The 23580-nt window shown below is 35.0% G+C and overlaps 1 protein-coding gene and 1 long non-coding RNA gene across 8 annotated transcripts in view; one reads left to right on the top strand and one right to left on the bottom strand.

The window, feature by feature from the left end:
* Window positions 1-7190, bottom strand: part of arfip2a (ADP-ribosylation factor interacting protein 2a) — an 18083-nt gene extending 10893 nt beyond the window's left edge. For 2 of the 6 annotated variants that reach the window (XM_005157359.6, XM_005157361.6), the window contains exons 1-4: window positions 7015-7190; window positions 4954-5058; window positions 4623-4679; window positions 2670-2778 (exon numbers count right to left, since the gene is read on the bottom strand). In XM_005157359.6, the coding sequence (XP_005157416.1) occupies window positions 2670-2778; window positions 4623-4679; window positions 4954-5049 (262 nt within the window). In that variant the 5' untranslated portion in view covers window positions 5050-5058; window positions 7015-7190. 6 annotated transcript variants of the gene reach the window in all.
* Window positions 7185-23580, top strand: LOC141377874 (uncharacterized). 2 transcript variants are annotated; one of them, XR_012390970.1, is made up of 3 exons: window positions 7185-7423; window positions 9791-9853; window positions 14498-15687. It is a non-coding gene; the product is annotated as an uncharacterized lncRNA (long non-coding RNA). The 2 variants fall into 2 exon arrangements; XR_012390971.1 differs by lacking the exon at window positions 14498-15687 and adding an exon at window positions 23234-23580 and having other exon boundaries at window positions 7191-7423.

The raw sequence follows: 23580 nt of genomic DNA, 5'->3' as shown, positions 1-23580 counted from the left end.
TGAAACAATAATTGTATTGTGATGAAAATTACAGCAGATAATGAAATGCAAAATGAATTATCAAGCTACTTATAACAATTAATTATGATAATTAATGAATGATAATAATATTTTTAGCAAAATTACACAGTAAATGCCAAAAAGTGAAGGTTTATTATCAGCAAAAGGATGAAAAGAGAGGAAAGTTAGAAAAGGATAAAAGTGGAAGCAGAGGATGATTGTGCACAGTGGCGGTCGTCAAAAATGTATTCAAATAAACAGTGTCAATGACTACGATTATATACACACTGGTGGTGTAAAGGATCACAAATGTCACGCTTCGGATTACACATACAATTTTTAAATCACGGATCGGACCATTTTTCAGATCAGCAAAAAAGGGAGGAGACAAATGTAATTTGCTTTCCATTTATACAAAAATACAGTTGCAATCAGAATTATTGACCCCCCTGTTTATTTTTATCCCCAATTTCTGTTTAACGGAGAGCAGATTTTTTTTAACATATTTCTAAACATAATAGTTTTAATAACTGATTTATTATATCGTTGCCATGATGACAGTAAAAATATTTTACTAGATATTTTTCAAGACACTTCTGTACAGCTTAAAGTGGCATTTAAAGACTTACTAGACTTAAGACTTACAGTAACTGGATTATTAGGTTAAAAAGGCAGGATAGGGTAATTAGGCAAGTTATTGTATAATGATGGTTAGCTCTGTAGACTATTGAAAAAAAAAATATAGCTTAAAGGTGCTAACAATTGTGACCTTAAAAACTACTTTTATATGGCTTTTAAAAAATTAAAACTGCTTTTATTCTAGCCGAAATAAAACAAATAAGACTTTCTCCAGAAGAAAAAAATATTATCAGACATACTGAGAAAATTTCTTTGCTCTGTTAAACATTATTTGGCAATTATTTAAAAAAAGAAAAAAAATCAAAAGGGGTTTTAATAAGTCTGACTGCAACTGTATTACTGCCAAAAACTATTGGTTTTACCAAACATAACTTAGAACCTGTAATTTTAATAAATATAAAAATCAAGTAAGAACCAAAAATGATCTTTGCTACTGTTGCTGATAATGCTAAATATAGAATATTTATATCATATATTTATTGTCAATTAATGATTCAACAATTCAAAAACAAAACTTTTACTATAGATGGATCATCATGTTTGTCGCCACCTGTTGGTTAAATAATGTAATTGCTACAACATTCATCAGCGTCAAGTTCTACTAAATGAAGATTTTAATCTTTACCATAAACATCATTGTTTATATCTGAACTATAAACTGTAAACTCCCAGTACTTCTGTGTTATTTAATTGTTTGTAACTAACAGCAAAAGTCTAAAAACTCTCTCGATCAAACACAGATTTGAATGCATCGCTTCGAAGGATTAATAAACTTATGCAAATCATTAGCATTTATTATTCATGTTACGGAGGCTTGAATTGAGATGATGATCTTTTAATGTTTAATTGTGCAGCTTGACAATGAATGCATTAATGCAGGCTAAACAAGCATTGACTGTAAATACCTTTAATTAAAAACCCAAGCATATAGGTTCTACCACAACTTCACATTTTACAGGGAAGTCTAAATGCTTTCATACATGTGATTTGAATGACGTGGGAGGCGATCTCTCTGCAATTGTTATAAATGTTGGATTAACCTACAAGTACAAAAAAGTTATTAATCTGCGAGTGACGTGCGATCCGAACTGTGTCGTGATCCGTTACACTCCTAATACACACTAATGATGAATTCTTTTGCTGAGCCAATCAGTTTGCTTTAACTGAATTAACTAATATTTTAAATTTTAATTGCTTAAAATATGAATTACTATAAACTTTTAATAGTGGAATTTATAAAGAAAATCAGCATTACCAATGATGCACACCCCCAAATATCTTTAGCTTCATCCACTCCCATAAAGCATCATCTTTTTCTTATGTTTATATATATATATATATATATATATATATATATATATATATATATATATATATATATATATATATATATATATATATATATATATATATATATATATATCTGATTTGTAAACTTGATGGATATCTAAATGATGTAACAATACATAAAATAAATCAAATCATTTCTCACAGACCGCCACTGGCTGTGTCAGTGGGGTTAGGTACTCTGGGATGTGAGATTACATTACTGTTATGTTAACTTGTTAAGGCCAACCATGTTACTGAACATACAGGAAACACCATTATTGTGCATTTCACAGTACAAATGCATTCAGCTCACAAACAACCTTTTTTTATTATTATAAAACAAGGTTTATGTTGCATACGCAAACATGCATCCACCATGCGACAGTCCTCAGCATCCTGTAGAAAAGAGCCAAATGGTTTGCTGTTTAAAATGCTGACGAATACATTTAAGGGAGAAAGAGGAAGCTGTAGGGACAAAGCCTCTAAAATTAGATCTTCCGTCAAGTTAGCATGCATACTCAAAGACACCTGGTTTGGGTGCGTTACCACATCTTCTCTCAAAATACTCCGGGTTGAAACGAATGGCTGGTCCTAAACATATACGTCAGCAGAAATGTCATTTGAAGCTGCATGACTCAGATGCTGCTTCAAATCGAAGCAGAATTGCACTTTAATTGCAGAGATTTTTGAGTGCACTTCACCTTTTATGGAACTAGTAGGTATGATGCCCTCTGCTGCCCCTCCATAGCCTCCAGACACAATGCTGGTTTCGTTCAGGTTTGGTCCAGACACCATCACCTGCTGCAAGTCCTGAATGGGATGTGGTGAAACATCAGAGTATTTTTACACTGACATAATTATACAGAGACAAAGCACATTTAGCACAGACTGCACACTAGATGGGGAAAACACAAGCGGGTCTCAAAAATGAGGATGGAGCAGTGTTATTGTAGCTTTTTTAATTTATTATTTTAAACACAGTTTTCACTTTTTTATATATTTCAGTTTTAGTTTTAATATTTCTAATTTTCACAGATTTGTTTTTAAATAACTTTTTATGTAACATTTTTATCTCAGTTTTCTCCGAATTACAGAAAAATGTAATGTTAAAATAATGTTTAATAGTTTTAGTTGACAATAAGGAAAAAAAGAGACGGTAAAAGCTTTGTATGCAGTGTTTACGTAATAGTTAAAAAAGAATTAAAAGCCTTTTCTGTGCTTATTTAAGAGTACTTTGTTATATATTCATACATAAAGCCTGTCATTCACCCTAATAACTACCCACTTATTAAGAGTTAGTAAAGAAGAAGTTGGGTTTAGGTTTTGGGTAGGATAAGGGATGTACACTACCTGACAAAAGTCTTGTCGCTTATCCAAGTTTTCATTCATTCATTCATTCATTTTCTTTTTGGCTTAGTCCCTTTATTAATCTGGGTTCGCCACAGCGGAATCAACTGCTCTATCTAAGTTTTAGGAACAATAAATAATATTTTGACTACTAGTTGATCATTTGGTAACAGAAGTGGCTTATATAAAAGGCAAAGACAAGGCAAAAGTTTTGTCACTTAACAGAAATAATGTACAATAAAGAATACAGAGTCATGGTGCAGTGGAAAAAGAATAGATATTGTGTATGGTTCCCATGAGCTTGGACCACTGCATCCATACATCTCTGCAATGACTCAAATAACTTAAAGTCATCCAGGAAGGGCAACAGAACATAAAGAGTTCATCAAGATTATTTGGATTCATCGTCAAATGCCCCCTCCATCTTCCCGACATGCTCAATAATGTTCATTTCTGGTTACTAGGCTGGCCAATCCTGGAGCACCTTGACCTTTGCTTCCAGGAACTTTGATGTGGGGGCTGAAGTATGAGAAGGAGGGCTATCCTGCTGAAGAATTTGCCCTCTCATATGGTTTATAATGTAATGGGCAGCACAAATGTCTTGATACCTCAGGCTGTGAATGTTGCCATCCACTCTGCAGATCTCTTGCACTGCCCCATACTGAGTGTAACCCCAAACCATGATTTTTCCCTCACCAAACTTGACTGATTCCTGTGAGTCTTGGGTCCATGCGGGTTCCAATAGGTCTTCTGCAGTATTTGTGATGATTGGGAAGCAGTTGAACAGAAGATTAATTGGAAAAATCTAACTTCTACCACTTTTCCTAATAATCAACTAGAAATTGAGTTATTATATGTTGCTCTTACAACTGGGATTGACAACAAGACTTTTTGTCAGGTAGTGTAGGATTTTATGACTACTAATGAACAGTTAATAACTTAAAAATAGGCCGATAATAAACGAGTAATTAATAGCAAGAATTGTGATGTAAAGTGTTACCAAAACTTCAATATGAGAAATTAAAATCTCAAAAAACTAGGCATTTTGGTTATGGTGAATCCCTATAAATCCATTGAAATCAGGTGTGTCCATAAACACATGCAAATATAGTATTTGCCTGACTGATTTCCATATCTTGGCTTGACTTTTTACAGCAATAAATAGCTCCTATTTGCGATCAATCTTTCACCGAACCCCATGAAAAGTCATCGACTACATTGTGGGCAACTATGCAAACCTTCAACCATACTAAAATCAAAGGGAATAGGGCTCCAACAAACGGGGACACCCACAAACTCTCCCTCACCATTGCCACTGGTAGTGTGCCTACTATTTCATCTAAGCTCCCACCAATCTGTGCACCCTGTGACATGAAGAAACATAAAACGTGAAAAAACAAAAGATGGTCAGACACAAACACAGAGAAAACAAACATGTGCTGAAGTAACCAAGCATAACAGGATCGCAAGACAGGGTCTATATTTACAACAGCTCATTAATGTGTGATTAAGCCAACTGTTCAGATCCAGCCACACAGTATCAACGGGAACAGGACGTCACAGCACATTTAGGTGTGGTTCAAGGAAGAATTGAGTGGCGGGACTGAAAATCAAGTTGGATGGAGAGTGGATACGCACCTGCTCAAGACTGTCATCCTCTGCCGACCTGCTGTCCCCATTGCTGTTGATGGGTATTTCCATAGTGGCGGCTTTGCTCAAAAGACTATCGGTCATGATGGTTATCTGTGAATGAATATGGATAACCAAGCAGTTAGATAGACATATTAAACAGACAGACATAGATAGAAAGACAGATTAAACAGACATGGGTGGATGGATGGTTAGGAAGATAGATGGATAGATAGGTACTGTATACAGAAAGATAGATGGATGGACACATGAAGACAGACAGACGGACGGACGGACGGACGGATGGATGGATAGACGGACGGACGGACAGACAGACAGACAGACAGACAGACAGACAGACAGATAGTTTAACTAGACTGACATACAGTCAGACAGACAGACAGACTAATAGGCTAACAGAGAAACAGATACACTATAGACAGACAGACAATTTAAATAGACAGAAAGGTGGACAGACAGACAGACAGACAGATAGATAGATAGATAGATGATGGATGGATGGATGGATGGATGGATGGACGGACGGACGGACGGACGGACGGACGGACGGACGGACGGACGGACGGACGGACGGACAGACAGATAGTTTAACTAGAATGACATACAGTCAGACAGACAGACAGACTAATAGGCTAACAGAGAAACAGATACACTATAGACAGACAGACAATTTAAATAGACAGACAGACAGACAGACAGACAGACAGACAGACAGACAGACAGACAGACAGATAGATAGATAGATAGATAGATAGATAGATAGATAGATAGATAGATAGATAGATAGATAGATAGATAGATAGTTTAACTAGACAGACATGGATAGGTTAACAGAGAGACAGATACAGATAGACAAACAGAGGCAATCAAAATAGATAGATAGACAGACAGACAGACAGACAGACAGACAGACAGACAAACAAACAGAGACTGAACGAAATACATGCTAGCACGAATAGATGCAACAACACATCAATTAAAATGTAGAGAGACAAACAGACAGATAGATAGACAGACAGACAGACAGACAGACAGACAGACAGACAGACAGACAGACAGACAGACAGATAGATAGATAGATAGATAGATAGATAGATAGTTTAACTAGACAGACAGATGGATAGGTTAACAGAGAGACAGATACAGATAGACAGACAGAGGCAATCAAAATAGATAGACAGACAGACAGACAGACAGACAGACAGACAAACAGAGACTGAACGAAATACATGCTAGCACGAATAGATGCAACAACACATCAGTTAAAATGTAGAGAGACAAACAGACAGATAGATAGACAGACAGACAGACAGACAGACAGACAGACAGACAGACAGACAGACAGACAGACAGACAGATAGATAGATAGGTTAACAAAGAGAGACAGATACAGATACAAACAGACAGACAGAAAATTTAAACAGACAGATTTTGACTGAATGACAGACATCCTATCTAGACAGACAAATGTACACATTTAATGTAGGCAGACAGGTTAACAATGAGAGACAGATATAGATAGACAGATAGAGTTAAGCTGAATGACAGACATGCTAGACAGATACACAAAGACAGATAGATTCAAATGTAACGTTGGATAAATAGACAGACCGATTGAGGAAAGACAAACGGTTTTTAAAACATTTAAGTATGTGTTGTAATATATAGCTATCTGCAAAGTAAGACAGGTAAATTAATAATAGATGATAGATTTACAAAGGACGTCTTAATATAACGTTAACTCAACATTACATTGCATGCATTAATCTCTAACGTTGCAGTATATGCCAGTGTATTAGCAGCAGCAATCTCGGGCCCTTACAAAACTACTCCAACAGACTGCATAGGCATCGGCCAAAATTGCACCCATGTATGGGGAAGGGATGGATTACACTTAAAGCTACGGTGTGAATAGACGCCATGACGGGATTGAGCCCGAGCAGGTCAAGCGTCCTCCGATTGTCATTACCGCTGCGATGCTACGTGTCACACTGTGAGAAGAGAGGATGCTTGACCTACACGATCACCATCTGCCGCCGATTTATTTACCTGAATGCCGTCTCAACCGCTGAACCAAATCGGACCGCATTGAAGATTATTCCATGATCAAAACACGATGTGTGTGTGTATTCAACGGGTGTCTGGAGAGCGAATAATCTCCACTGGCTCCTCTGTCAATCCTCTTGGTCGCTCGGTAACGCAAATCCTCTCCGTCCGTTCTCTGCAAACGGAAGTGACGACGTGACATTCTTCAGGGTTGCTGGAGCGTTATTACACTGAAGTAAACAGCAACACGGGCGTTTATTTTTACATAATATACTAATCAAATATTATTTTTTATGCGTGTGAGGTTAATAGTGATGAGCAGCTTTCAATAAAAAGGAAGATAGAGAAAGATATACAGGATGCTACTGCTATACTCTGTGTAACCAGGAGATGTCAGCATCACTCCAGAAATGTAAGCATCACTTCAACATTTCTAGTTCTGGTTAACTCATTTTGGATATAAATGTGGCTTGTTCCAACTTTCCTGATTCATTGATATATTACATTTTAAAACACTTTAATAGTGAAATATATGCAGAACATCTGCATTACTAATGATGCAGTGCAGAAAATTCACACCAATAAAAAATCTTTAGCTTCGTCCACACAAAGTATAAAGCTTTTCCAACTTTCATATCTGATTTGTAAACTAAATGGATATTTAAATGATGTAACAATAATAACATCATTTATACAACACAATAAATAAAAAATTAGTTAACTATAAATAAGACTGACCAAATATAAATAAAATAGTTCTGGTTAAGTCATTTTGGGTGATGCAGTGGCGCAGTGGGTAGTGCTGTCACCTCACAGCAAGATGGTCGCTGTTTCGAGCCTCGGCTGGGTAAGTTGGCATTTCTGTGTCGAGTTAGCATGTTCTCGCTGCGTTTGCGTGGGTTTCCTCTGGGTACTCTGGTTTCAGTAAGGCATGCAGTACAGGTTAATTTGGTAGGCTAAATTGTCCGTAGTGTATGAGTGTGAATGAGTGTGTGTGTGTGGGTGTTTCCCAGGAAAGTGTTGTGGTTGGAAGAGCATTTGCTGCGTAAAAACATGCTGGATAAGTTGACGGTTCATTCCGCTGTGGCGACTCTGGATTAATAAAGGGACTAAGCCGAAAAGAAAATTAATGAATGAATGATATATGTACATATATAACAAAACGGTACACGATGGCTCAGTGGTTAGCACTGTAGCCTCACAGCAGAAACGTCGCTGATTTTAGTCCCGGCTGGATCAATTATTCCATTGACTATCCGCTTGTTAAGTGCAGTGTTGGGGAGTAACTAGTTACATGTAACGCCGTTACGTAATTTAATTACAAAATAAAAGTAACAGTAATTAGTTACAGTTACTAAGAAAAATATGTAATTAAATTAGTTACTTTTGAAAATGTTAAAAATTACAAATGGGGTTACATCTAATATTTTTCTTTAAATCCCTGTGATATGTTGAATAATATTAATCTATTGCTTTGCCTGTTTTTGATATGCACGATGGCTTCTGCTAAGGCCATTTATTCAACCTCTGATGCTTTTGATTTGCGGCGCAACCACGGGCGTAAATCCCGGGGGAACATGTTCATTGTCCTCCTCACCAAATAAAATACATAAATATATATATATATATAAACGCACTCTCTATTTTGAAAAATATATGGGTGTATACCTAAAATAATTGTCTAAGTAGAAAAAAAACGCATTTATTCATTCAGTGACAGCGCCATACATTGTTTACCATGGTACTTTGAATATTTGAACTGAAATCTCATGCAAGTTTGACTTCAAAACAACATTAATAGTAATAATAATAATACATTTTATTTGTATAGCACTTTTCCTACATTCATGGAACTCAAGGCACTTCACAAACAACAAACAGACATTGTAAAATAAACCAAATAGAAAATAATGTATATTAGACAATTAAAGCAAAATATATACTCAGATAAAAGCATACATGTACACGCATATATGCATACATCTACACAATCACACAAAATATTCTTTACATACATGCACACACACCGTACATGCATATGTACATAAACCTACACGATATAGATAAATTGCATAAACTTCACAAACTTATATTCATACACAATTTTAAAAAGGTGCTTCTTAAGCTTTTTAAAAATAAATTCTGGGGGATTCTTTTACTTAATTTAGGAGACAATTCCAAGATTTTGCAGCATAGTGACTAAAAGAAGTGCCGCTAGATCGCATCAGATTTACAAAGTGAAATTCTAAAAGTCGAGTGCTTGAAGAGCGTAGCACACGGTTTGGATTATATTTTGATAAGCAGTCAGAAAAGTATGAAAGGTGTCATGTTGTGTAGTGCCTTATAAACTAATAAAAGAATCCTAAAATTTATTCTATTAATGCTGGTGTGATATGTTCTTGTGTCTTCAATTTCAATAAAACTCTGGCTGCTGTATTTTGTATCAGTTGCAACATCTTTATAGAACCTTTAGGTAAACCAATATAATATTAACACTAACTGTAAACAATGCTGTACTTTGATGGTTGTTGGCTGCTAATATAATTTTACTATTTAGAATTTCCAATGAATACTCTTCTGATGTAATATTATGAGAGACTGAATGTGCAAATATAAAACCAACTTTACCTCAATGTTAAAATGACAGAGAAAAGGAAAATGGACATAAGATAATTTTTCAGTGCAGCAAAACTCCAAGTACAAAAAGTTCACATATTAAGCAATTTGGCATTCAGAATGAGTGCTTATGAAAATACTAATGTCACATTATCAATCACAGGCAGAGGAGAAAGAACTGATTGAGGAACAGGCAGAGCAGGGTCAGTCAGATGTACAGTGTCAGGTAAGGGTGTTGTGCTTTATTGAAGGGATAATGACAATTCTTTTAGGGGTGAACAATTTTTAAAAATGTTTTCTGAGTTGTGGCTGTTTAGCAGATGGACCTCACAGGCTCACCAATTTACAATATGATCTCTCAATTTAACAAGTGTAATGTTATTATTAATGTTATTATTAAAACCAGTTAGTTATTATGAGTATGGAAAACGTCTTTTCCTGCATTTATTCGGCTTCAGGAGTCAGTCTGTTGACTGTAAACAACACAACAAACAATGCAATAAATAGTTTTCAAGAAAATTTGCTGTCATCGAACCTGAGAAAAACTTTGAAAATAACCATAATGATGTAGTCTCCATGCTGTAATAAGAACAATAAAACCATTTTTAACTGCGGAGACATATAAGTACAGTTCAGCTGTATTATTTGTGTCCCCTTCAAAAAATCTTTTAACAATTGCTCATAAGAAATGTTATATTTATTGTCCCCCCTACTGTTACTGTAAATCAAATTAATGGCCATGGGCGCACCATGTCTAATCCTCCTTGCCATTGAAAAGCATGAGGAAGCATCTGCAGGTATGTAAGCTAGCGTTTCTTTGTTTTATAAAAGCAAATGTTTTTGTCGTTATCGTGAGTGTACAGAAATAAAAACAGACCCTTTAATTTCTAATGATATATTATGATTTATAAAGTTATCGATTTGTGAATTTCAGGGCACCAGCAGACTCCTCTGGCCAAAGTGATGTTATCACATTACCAGTGTAGCTAGCTTAACTACATTTCTCAGTAGCGTGACGGTAGAGTCGCTAAAAAATCAAATAGCTTTTCACAGTAGCGAAGCTATTTTATTAGTGAAGTAGCGCAGTAGTGTCCACACAAGCCTCATTTACAGACCGCGGATCAATATTGTTTAAAATGTGTAGCACCTGGTTTTATTGGATATTTTTGTTTTTGCTGTTATGTACTATAATTTATTCCTGTTTGGTACAGCATATTATTTACAGTAAATAATTGAAATGAACAGTTCTGCCTCATATGTTTCATTGGCAGTTTTATTGATCAATAAGATGTGATTGATTTGGATTTAAGTGGCTTCGATTTAAAATTGAAAATTTCAAAAATTAGATGTATTTTTTTATTGCAAATGCCACATAAATCACCTGCACAACTAACTAACATTGTGATTTTGTAACAACAGTAAACATGTTTTTGTGATAAGGTCTGGTTTTGTGGTGGCTCTACTTTAAATTTAAATAAATTAAATTAATTTTATTTAAGTAATGAAAGCTTTTGAGATTCTAACAGTAAACAGAGCTACTGTAAGCTCACTCCTGCTCGGTATAAATGCTTGAAAATTATTTAGTTGAAAATGTTTATTAGAAAATTAAAAGTAATCAAAAAGTAATCAAATGTAATTAGTTACTTTACTTTTTTAAAGTAATCGAAAATTACAGTAACTTATTACATTTTAAATAGGGTAATTTGTAATCTGTAATCTATTACATTTCCAAAGTAACCTTCCCAACACTGGTTAAGTGGTGACTTGTTTGTGATGTATGTATGCTGTTTCCGGGTCCAAGCTGCCATTCATTTGAGTGGAAAAATCAGTCACTTATGATCACATTTTATTCCTATCACACATTAAAGTTAATTTTACATAAAGTCATAGTGTACACAACAATCTCTGGGCTTGCTGCATAACAAATACCAAAAATTTTACAATTTATAAAAAATGTATCACTTTCTGGCCGTCGCATATTAGGCATGGACATATATTCTGCCATCGTGATTTTCGAAAGCATTAAATCGCTTTGTAAACGTTTATTATTACCATTTCATGAGTCTCCCCATTCAGTTAAATAGAGCGCTTGGACCCGGAAGCCGCTTCGCGTGACGTCACACTTAACAAGCGGATTCTTTTAAACATATTGAAGTGGTTATATATCCTATATATAGTGCATCTGTAAAGTATTCATAGCGCTTCACTTTTTCCACATTTTTTATGTTACAGCCTTATTCCAAAATGGATTAAATTCATTTATTTCCTCAAAATTACACACATTCACCGAGTTGTTGTGAAGCCACTCTATTGATATTTTGGCTGAGTGCTTTGGGTCATTGTCCTGCTGCAAGATGAACCGTCGCCCCAATCTGAGGTCAAGAGCACTCTAAAGCAGGTTTCATTCAGGATGTCTCTGTACATTGCTGCATTCATCTTTCCCTCTATCATGACAAGTCTTCCAGTTTCTGCTGCTGAAAAACATCCCCACAGCATGATGCTGCCATCACCATGCTTCACTGTAGGGATGGTATTAGCCTGTTAATGAGCGGTGCCTGGTTTTCACCAAACGCAACGCCTGGTATACACTCCAAAAAGTTCAATTTTAGTCTCATCAGACCAGAGAATTTAGTTTCTTATGGTCTGAGAGTACTTCAGATACCATTTGGCAAATTCCAGGCGGAGAGTGGCTTCCGTCTGGCCACTCTACCATACAGGCCTTGCTGCACTGATGGTTGTCTTTCTGTGAGGTTCTCCTCTCTCCACAGAAGAACGCTGGAGCTCAGACAGATTGACCATCAGGTTATTGGTCACCTCCCTGACTAAGGCCCTTCTCCCCTGATGACTCAGTTTAGATGGCCGGCCAGCTCTAGGAAGAGTCCTGGTGGTTCCAAACATCTTCCTCTTATGAATGATGGAGGCCTCTGTGCTCATTGGAACTCTTTTTTCACATTGTCATTATGGGGTATTGTGTGTTGAATCTTGAGGAAATAAATGAATTTAATCGGTTTTTGAATAAGGTGGTAACATAAAAAAATGTGGAAAAAGTGAAACGCTATCAATACTTTGTGGATGCACTGCATGTCCTAACTTGTCTAGTTATCATAATTAACCCAATGAAGTCTTTTAAGCTGAATTCTAGTATTTCGCAAAAAACGTAGAAGAATTATGCACGGTCCCCATAGCTTAGACAAAAGTAAATAAATGAGTTATTAAAACTATTATGTTTAAAATTTGTTAAAAATCTTCTCTCCATTAAATAACATTTGGGAGATAATTTTAAAAGAATTCAAATTTTGATAATAATTTATATAATTACTTCAACTCTCCATATAAAGATATATAATCTTTGTCTCAGATACTTTCATTATTATTTAAATGTAATTCAAATATTTTTAGAGGCCTAAAAGTCTCCCAAATAGAAATTCAGTGGCCATGTTGAAGATAGAAGCAGAAGTTACTGAGTCTTTTGGGAATAGATCCTAGCTGATGTGTAAAACGCCTCATATGCTTCACCTTTGCAGGCCATTACACATCAAGCATGAGGAGGAAGTGAAAAAATTGGAAAAGTGTGCTTTTGCTTGACCGTTCAAATGAACATCCTTTAACTTTTAACCTTTGACCTCCACATTCTTGTGTGAAGCTAAAATTGTGGGTAAAGTTGAAAAACAGGTATCTGTCTTGTTTATACGAGAAAAGCAGAACCTTCTATGCCTGCCAAAGAAAAGTAGAGAAAATATCAGCAAATTGGTATATTGGGTAATGATTTGGACATTTCAATTCATTAATTGTCATAAAAATAAAATTACTTTGGGCATCTTTACTTTATGCATCTGGTACTCCTTGCATACAGACCAACATTTGTGTTATTTTTTATTTCAAGGAAATGAACGTACTATATTACAACTTGCTGATGCTTTCAATTTAATAGTTAGTCATTTTAGGCACTTTTATGGTGCTTAACATGCTTTTTATGCGGTAGTTATAATACATTTACTTTGACCTCTATTTGAGGAATTTTAAATGCTTTGGAGCAAACTTGGGAGACACTTAAAATTTCATTCATTTGTCAGAAACTTAAAAAAACAGCTATCATTAAGATTAAGCACAACATCCAACATTTCCAAGAGATGAAATTAGTTTCCAAATCGTTTCTTTTAGTAGTGACTTTTGATCAAGAATAGTGCACACAGTACCATTACAAAGTTTTCCTGTTGGATGTTATCAAGAGAATGGTGTTGGTGACTTAAAGGCTAGAGACTTCAGTTCTAGTTCATTTATAGCCCAAGTAGTTATTAAGTGCAGCCTTTTAATTCCAAGCTTTTTAGTGCAGAGCTTAGACTGCATGCAATACATTTAATGCTCATGTCTAACCACACCCCTAACCCTACCCCTCACAGTGACATCATGATCTCTATTGAGCGCATGTGTCTGAGACTGCATGTCTGAGCCTGCATGTGTAAGACTTCAGCTAGATTGTATTACTTTATTTAGGATTTAAAAGTCATGAAAGTTATATTATTTTTCTAAAAATTATCTTGTGCAAGTACTGTAAGTAACTATGTTTGAAGACAGCTTTCTATTTGCAAAAAACAAACACCTATGAGGATTTTTTCGAAGGAACCAGTGTAATGCTAACAGTGGATCAGCCTACATCATAATTCCTCTGTTTTGTTGGCGAAAATGTACGTTGGGAATGCTTAGATCTTCTAAATGCAAATTTTAAACAGATTTGCTGCTCACTACCTTAGAGATAACCTTTAAAGTCTGTGTGAACTAGAAGTTGATGAGTATGTTGATGTATTTCCAACTAAAGCAAACTATAGAGTAAGGAGCTAAGCTTTCTTTTTTGCACATCGTTCTCTCATAGCAAACTAACAAAATGGGACGTGGTTAAGAATATTGTGGCTGAAGCTGTCAAACTGACTTCAGCAGAGAAGAACCGCCAATCAAGATGAGGAAGCAAATGGTCAAACTTTGATTGAAGATTACTAAAGAAACTTTTCTGTTTTTAAATTTCTTATTTTCTGTTTTTAAATTTCAATGATTAATTGTTCACCCAAAGAAAAACAATGTGCGCTAGCAAAATAACCATTCAAAAATGTTTGATTTTAATCAAACATTGATACTAACACCCCCCAAAAAAGTATTTAATCTCAATTTCATGAGGATTTTAAATGGGATCTTTAATGTTTTATTCCAATTGGGTGGTCGTCAGCTTTAATACCAGCAAGTTCAGCTCAGGCCAACAAGGTTACAAACACAAATTTAAATGTAATTTCAATAAGGTTGTAACTCCGAAACCCATACCTTATTGCAGTTGTGTCTACACCACAAGCCTTCTGTTTAGAGCATTCTTCAGTCTGGGAACCTTAGGTTAAATTTGACAATGAGGCAGACCAAAACAGCCACCCACAGCAGACGTATTTGGATGCAAGTTTACTGGCACATATAAACCAAAAACAAGGCCTGCTAAATTGATGTTCGAAACCTTTGCAAGGACATACATTACCGAGGCTTTCCGTGCCTTCCAAAGCTCTGCAGCTTCCCACTCTTTTCCTCTCATTCAGTAAATATCCCGTCACGCTTTTAATGATCATTAAATGCGCCTCCAGATGTTGGCCAGCGGTCCGTCCTCGCACAGCCCTCGACTGCAATCAAGGCACAGAGACAAAAACCTCAAAGAAAAGCAAGAAAGAAAACATGGCAACACACCACGCTCTAGATTTCTTGCCCGCTATGTCATTATTCTCAAGCAAAATAATTACAAACATTGCTCAGTGTTTACACCGTGCAGCATATGGACCTGGTCCTTTTATAGTTTTTGTAATGTGCCATTTCAAACAAACTGTCAACCTTTTTTTCCGTCTTGCTTGCTGTTGAATCAGACCAAGTGCAATTCGTCATTGTTATGGATCCGTGATATGCGTGACTGTGAACATCAAACAGTAAAGCTCTTCCTGAAAACACAAGGTGAAAAGAGAGAAACAACAATGTAATCTTTATAAGTCAGCGCAACATGTTTAATGGAATAAAGGAATAGTCATCGTTGACTCAGCCATATCTGCGTGCTGATTTTTTTCCCCCTGTGGAACATGAGTATTGAATAATGTTGAGCAGAGCTTTCAAATAAACAAGTACACAAATAAGCCAGTAAGCACTGAAAGGACAAAGCCAGAAGTTTAGCAGTACTTTCAAATTATATAAACTACAATATCCATCCTGAAATATTTAAAAGAATAGTTTATGGAATAATTATGCTTCCATTTTAAATAATAAAATAAATAAAATTATAAAAATTAATAATAATAGAAAATAAATAAAATATAGAAATAGGAGACCTCGGGAAAGACCCAGGAAACTATGGTGGGACGATGTCTCTCGGCATGCCTAGGAACGCCTCGGGTACCCCCCAGAGGAGCTGGAGGAAGTGTCTGGGGAGAGGACGGTCTGGGGTTCTCTCCTAAGACTGTTGCCCCCATAAACCGGCCCTGGAAAAGTGGTATAAAATGAATTAATGAATAAAATATTAAAAAAAACACCAAGCATGTTTAAAAGAATAGCTCATAAAAAAGTCATTCATGGAGAACATAAGAATAGAAGTTTCCAGTAATTTTCAAATAAAATAAAAACAACAAAACATGTATAAATGTTTAATGGAATTAAATACTAGAATATTTACAATAAGAAAATAACCATTTCAATTTGTTTAAAAGAATAATTGCTCGAAAAATAAGCTTTTACCCATGCAAAACTTTTTTTTGAAACATAAGACCATACATTTTAAGTAAAATAAAGTATGCCAACAGGTTCAAAAGCACAAAATCTTAAAATAAAATACAAATAAAATTGAATTGAATTAATTTGAATTAAAAATAAATAAAAAAGCAACCACGCATGTTTAAAAGAATAGCTCAGAGAATTATTTTTTCAAGTTTCCAGTAAAAAAATTATAATATATAAATACTGTTATCAATTTATTTAAAATAATAGTTGATGAAATAATTAACTTTTATAAATACAAAACTGAGGAAAACTTATGTGGAACATAAGAACTTAATTTTTAAGTAATACTCAAACAAAATAAGTACGCCAACATTTTTAAAAGCTACAAAAAATAAAATAATGAAAATAAAGTTAAAAAAAAAAAAAAAAAACACCCCAAATGCTCCAAGGATTTCTGTTGTAAATTTAAATTAAAAATAATAATAAATAAATAAATTATAAAATAAAATTAAATAGAATATTATTTGGTTTTACTTTTATCATGAAGCTTCACCTTAAGCAAACTTCAGATTAATAATCAATGATGATTTTCCAGCTTGCAAATTCTCATAATAGGACAGATGACTTTAAAATTTGAATAGCAAAGCATTTCTCAGAGCAGCTGCTCTCTCTCTTTTTTCAGATCTTGGCGAAAAATGACAGTGATGTTATTTTCCATGTAGTCTATCATCCATTAAGCAACCATATTTCAGGGCTAAATTGGGTGGATTTCAGGCTCTGTTTAATCCAGCTGGAATTAGCAAGAGTTATAGTTATGGTGAAGAAGAACCACAGCTGAACGAGTTTATGCTGGGAAGCTGCGATCATCTGACCAGAAATTATGAAAAAGTAGCGAGTGGCCTTCCAGAAATGTGAAATGTTTTGACTTTTCATAACTGATAAACAATATTGCTTTTCCAGTTCTACACAGTTGCATTCTTTTATGATCATTTTGAGAAACCAAAAAGGCCAATTTTGTGTAACCCGTTATATACCGAAGTGAAATGAGCAGTTTGAATGCAAAAAAATATAAAGCACTAATATTATTAATGACTTTTTTATTATTTGCTATTTATAGTTTTCAATTCGTGTCTAATGAAAGACTTTCCTCTCTGTGAATATTACTCAGCACTCTGCCAAGAATGCTTTGTTTGGCTTTACAATTTTTTTTTTTTAAATATTAATGAAATTGGTTTTGGCTCAAAGGAGGACGACAGATTATTTTCTTAGTGTCTTTTTATCTTTCTTTCATTCTCCAGAGTCTTTGCAGAGACCTGAACTACAGTTTCTAGAAGAAAAAAAAGGCTCAATATCACAGACTGGTCTTTAGAAAAAGTTATACTTCACTGTCCTCTCTAATTTACATTTCTAGTCTGGGTCTACAGATACCAAGGAACCACACAGACTTTCACTTGGGAAAACGGTTTGTAACCAGAAAGCCATTGTTTCTGGCTTGTTTACTTTCAGTAATTAACATGTTTTAGTTTGATTTTCTTGTTGTTTTGGGAAGAAATGCCACCCACAGACCCATATACAGTATAAGCTTGTGTTTTGTAAGCAGGACCTAAAACTAACATGACTGATGACTTGAGAATTGCAATTGCATAAATTAATGTAATAAAATATATGTATAATATGCAGTATGTATACTATCCCAGATAGTATACGAAATTGCAAAGTGTAAAATATTTTTATAAATGTATTAATTTGGATTATTTTTCAAATAGGAAATAATCATACATAAATACAATAACACACACACACACACACACACACACACACACACACACACACACACACACACACACACACACACACACACACACACACACACACACACACACACACACCTATCTATCTATCTATCCATCCATCCATCCATCCATCCATCCATCCATATATATATATATATATATATATATATATATATATATATATATATAAATTTGAAAGCAAAGACATTGTTAAAAGTTTTAAAAGCAATAATATACCTTTTAAAAATATAGTATTTCATAATGCAAATACTTTGGTTTCAAATAATAATAATAATAATAATAATAACAATAATAATAATAATAATAATAACAATAATAATAATATTTATTGTTATTATGATAAGTATAATTAATAATAATAACAATAACAAAAATACATTTAGTCATTTAGTCAAACATTTTTTGTTCGAAGTGACTTAGAATTAATGATGCCTTTAGCGATACAACTAGAGGCAATACACAAAAAAAGTGCTAATTATATTAATAATTGTAATATTAAAAATGTATATTAAAAGAAATAAAAAAAATGTATATATATGTATATATATATATATATACATATATATATATATATAACCGGACTTAAGTCTTGTCATCAATCCCAGTTGTAAGAGCAACAAATAATACCCTTACTTTTAGTTAAGGTAGGTAGATTTTTCTAAAGAATCATCTGTTGAACTGCATTCCAACCATCACAAATTCTGCAGAAGACCTATTGGAATCCTCATCGACCCAAGATTCTCTCTGAAATCAGTCAAGTTTGGTAAAGGAAAAAATCATGGTTTGGTGCTACATTATGGGGGCATGCAAGAGATCTAAGAGTAGATGGCAACATCGACAACTTGTGGTATCAAGACATTTGTGTTGCAAAGCAACAAAGCACAGGAGAGGGCAAGTTCTTCAGCAGGATAGCGCTCCTTCTCATACTTCAGCCTCCACATAAAAGTTCCTGAAAGCAAAGAAGGTCTTGGCGCTCCAGGATTGGCCAGCCCATATACCAGACATGAACATTATTGAGCATATCTGGGGTAAGATGAAGGAGGAGGCATTGAAGATGAATGCAAAGAATCATGATGAACTCTGGGAGTCCTGAAACAATGCTTTCTTTTCCATTTCAGATGACTTTGTTAATAAGTTATCTGGGTCATTGCAGAGATCTGTAGATGCAGTCAGTCTTACACAATATTAATTATTTTTCCCCTGCACCATGACTTTATATTCTATTCAGTATATTAAAAATCAAGGTATGGTCATATTTTATTTGGTAAAATGAGCGTAATCTAGAAGCTTTTGCCTTTATATTAAACATTATCATATTATACATTTGCCTTTTAATATTTTGATACCAAATGATAAACTAGAGGTCAAGCTATTATTTGTTGTTTCTAAAACATGGATAGGCGACAAGACTTTTGTCAGGTGCTGTGTACATATAAATATATTAATAATTCATTAAAAGAATTATAAGTTGGCCATAACTGTAAACTTCAACCTTCAACACACTTGTTTGATATTCACATAGTTTTTTCTCCAAAACAGCGTCCTCAGTCCAAGCTGGCTTTTTAAACTTTCTCCTTTCATGTTTACTCACACAATGGCGTGAAATGACAACATTTTTAATTTCCTTTCCCAGGATTATTCCCATGTATATGTAGATGTTTGTGAAGCTTCCATTGCTGCCATTTGACCCGATGTGTCGTGAGAGTTCCTTGTAAAAAGCCTCCACCAACCTGCTGCTAACACTAGGACTCTTCCTGTTAACTTCACCTGCATAATCAAAAAGACGACCAAGAAAGAGCCGCACGCTTATATAAAACAACTATTTAGGCTTCACGAAGCCATTTGGGGTTGTTAGCATAAATCTCCTAAGTGTTAATTTTGTTTTCTGTGAATGCTAGTTGTGGTTTGCTCTCAGCGTCTACAGCGTCTGTTTGCACGCAAAGGCACATCAGGGAATTTAAAGAAGGCCACGTCCTGTGAAGTTACAGGCTGTAATCTGAGCTCTGAGAGCCAAGTTTGTGCAACTGTTTGTGCTACTTTCTCTCTGTTTACATCTCTAAAGGAGCTTTCAGACAGAATTGTCATCTATATCACCCTCACAAGTCTATAATAGTTATTATTTCATGGTCTGTTGAAGTTCTTAAATCCGATTGGCTGGAAAGTGTGCAATAAAATCATTTAAAGTATAAACTAGTAACTAACCACATGATTCTGTCAGCTCACATTGCTAGTTTTGTGGTGAACAATTCATCTGTGCATGTCATTGAGAAAAAAAAAATAGCCCTTGTAATATAAAATAAAAATCTGAAAATGCACTTCCTGTTTGTTTTCAGCTAAATTCTCAGATTATGGGCTCTATTTTGGCGCAAAACGGAAAGCGCAGGGCGCAAACGCATTCAGGGCGTGTCAGAATCCATTTGTGCTAATACGAGGACGGGAAAATCCGCTTTGCGCCGTGGCGCATAGTCTAAAAGGATTGAGTTTATTTTCTTAATGAGTTATAGGTGTGTTTTAAGAATATCAGAGTCAGAGTCTCATCTCCCATTCCCTTTAAGAGCCAGCTGCGTCGCGCCATAAGCGCATTTGCTATTTACATGTCGTAAAGTAAATTCACTTTCGCTTTTGCTCTCGTGGATAGGGAGACTTTTACGCACAGACATCAATTAGCTTATAAATAATTAATTTAGTTTTTTAAGTGCAAAGATTTGTTTCAAAATTATTTCTAAATTCAGTTCTAATTTCCAGCAAACGAATAAATGAACAGTAATAAAGAAGTGTCGTCAAAATAAAAAGTTATTTCCAAATACACCTGCTATGCCCCATATGGTCTAAAACCTGACAGGTGGACAAATTTACATGTAAGCTTGTTTTTAATAAAACAAATATAAATATGGATATAATAAATAATACTGCTAATAATAATAAAATTATACAAAAGCAAACGGAATGAACTGAAAAAGTCTCCCGAGATGAAGGATTCAAGGGAGTAGTTTTTAAATTCATGTAGGCTAGAAAATAATATGTTTTGTAATATTTTAATTCTTTATATTTATATCCTATATATATCCTTATTATATCATATATATATCCTTAATATTTTAATTCTTTTTCATATGTAAAGATATTGGCATATTGCTCTCTTGTGTGTATTAAGCAGTGTGCAAGCGAGGCGCACAACTGACGCGATCTGCGCCTGACTTTAGACCGGGTTTGTAGTAACAAATAACAATTGCGTCACGCCTTGCGCCACATTGCGCCGGGTGTATGATAGGGCCCTGTGTTTGAGATATTGGGCGTGTCTAACATACTTAGCCACGCCCCTCCAAAGGTCAGTTTTGACTGCAAACAGAAATGGTGAGGAAGAGGTTAGGCGTGGGACGATAACCGTTTTCAAGGTATACCGCAGTTCGGAAAAGTTAAGGTTTTAAAATCGTCAAAATTTTCTGCTATGCTGCCCCTAAGGTATGTGTGAGATTTTTTATTTCTTTTTTTTTAGGACAACAGTATCTCCAGTAGAAAAGATCTCTAAAGATGCCATTTAAAATTGTAGTGAAATCTGCATTTTTGAAACTAATGAAGACAGCAGAAGTCAATGATTCAGTTGAATTATTTAGCCTGACATGTTTACTGCTCCAAAATATTTTAAATCTTTCACATAATAAAATATATTGTGTTCAAACGGGAAAAAAGTTTAGTTTTTTTTACCCAGACATTTAAAAATAACTTATTTTAGAGTAGTAATCACAATACCGTGAAACTGTGATATTTTTGTCCAAGGTTATCATACCATCAGAATCTTATACCGGCTCATAGAAGAGGTGTCTGTTAAGTTGTAATAACCCTGCCAAAGCCCCTCTCCCGATCATTCTAAATTAAATGCCTACGATACAACATCAAATCAGCTCGCAGTAAAAAAACAAGCCACGCCCATATAACATTCTGTTTCTCTAGGAACTGCTTCACAATCCGCTTGTTAAGTGTGACCACGCGAAGCGTCTTCCGGATCCAATCGCTATATCAAACTTTATGAGGAGACTCATCAAATGGTAATAATAAACATTTACAAAGCGATGTAATACTTTCGAAAATCATGCATCCATGCAATCCACGCATAATATCAGATGGCCAGACAGTGATACATATTTTTATAAAAATTTTGGTATTTGTGATGCAGCAAGCCCAGAGACTGATTGTGTACACTTTGATTGTATATAAAATTCACTTTAATGTGTGGTATGACTAAAAAGTGGTTTTAAACGAATATTTTCTCTATTCAAATGAGTAGCGGGTTGGACCTGGAAACAGTATTACATCATTACTGATAAGTCACGACTTAACAAACGTATACAAAAAAAAAAAAAAAAATGGTTGCAGCTTCAGGTTCATGTGGACTTTAATACACATGTACCTCCAGTCAGTTTTGTTCACAGTACAAAATAAATTTGCTTCCCTCAAACATTAGTAACCATATTAATTCATAGTGACAGATGACGGAGTGCTCATTCCTCTGTGTAATCTCAAGGACACCGACATGTGCTTGATCAGGGAGCCGAGGGGGATTAACAAATTCACAAATATGCTTATAAATATTTGAGAAAGGTGACACGGTGGCTCAGTGGTTAGCACTGTCGCCACACAGCAAGAAGGCCGCTGGACCCGACTGGGTCAGTTAGCATCTCTGTGTGGAGTTTCCCCCAAAGTCCAAAGACATATGATGTAGGTGAACTGAATAAGCTAAATTAGCTACAGTGTATGTTGGTTCATTTAATGTAAAACTTTCCAGCTCATCCGATCTTATATAATGTTTCTTTTTCTAAGGTTTTCTTTTTCAAGATTCCTTCTGGGACTGGGAATTGAACTAGCAACCTTATCGAGTTACCAGTCCAACTCAGTGACCATTAGGCCAAAACTCTCCCTTAGTACAAAGAGTTGCAGTAGTATCTTTAATTTTAGCCCTCCACCTCCGCAGCACCACCTGCTTAAATCTGCTACTTTTTCACACAACAGAATGTTCCTTTTAATGATGTTCTTGCTTTTAACTGAAGCAATTATTACTTGCTTTGCAGGATAGGTTCAACACCAGCACATGGCAGATCTAACCAGCCAAAATATAAATAAAATGTTCATAACCCCCATGACCCAGCGCCAGATCAGAGGAAGAAAATGGCATGACAACTATTCCTCACTGTCATGACTAAACTGCATTTGAAAGGCTTCATCATGTCGCTAGTACATCAACATTACTTATGATTCATCTGCTATCTTGAATGTTTTTTTCACTGAGCCTTTTGTTACATCCTTTGCTTATCCTCTCTGGTATTTCAATGAAGAAACTGTACTTTACTGGTGTACCCCTCCATTAACTCTACTTAATGTGTCCTTAGCTACCCATAAACGTTATTGAATGACTGTT

Source organism: Danio rerio, chromosome 15 (genome assembly GCF_049306965.1).
Source record: "Danio rerio strain Tuebingen ecotype United States chromosome 15, GRCz12tu, whole genome shotgun sequence".
Lineage (NCBI taxonomy): Eukaryota > Metazoa > Chordata > Actinopteri > Cypriniformes > Danionidae > Danio > Danio rerio.
This window is presented reverse-complemented; position numbering and strand designations above follow the sequence as displayed.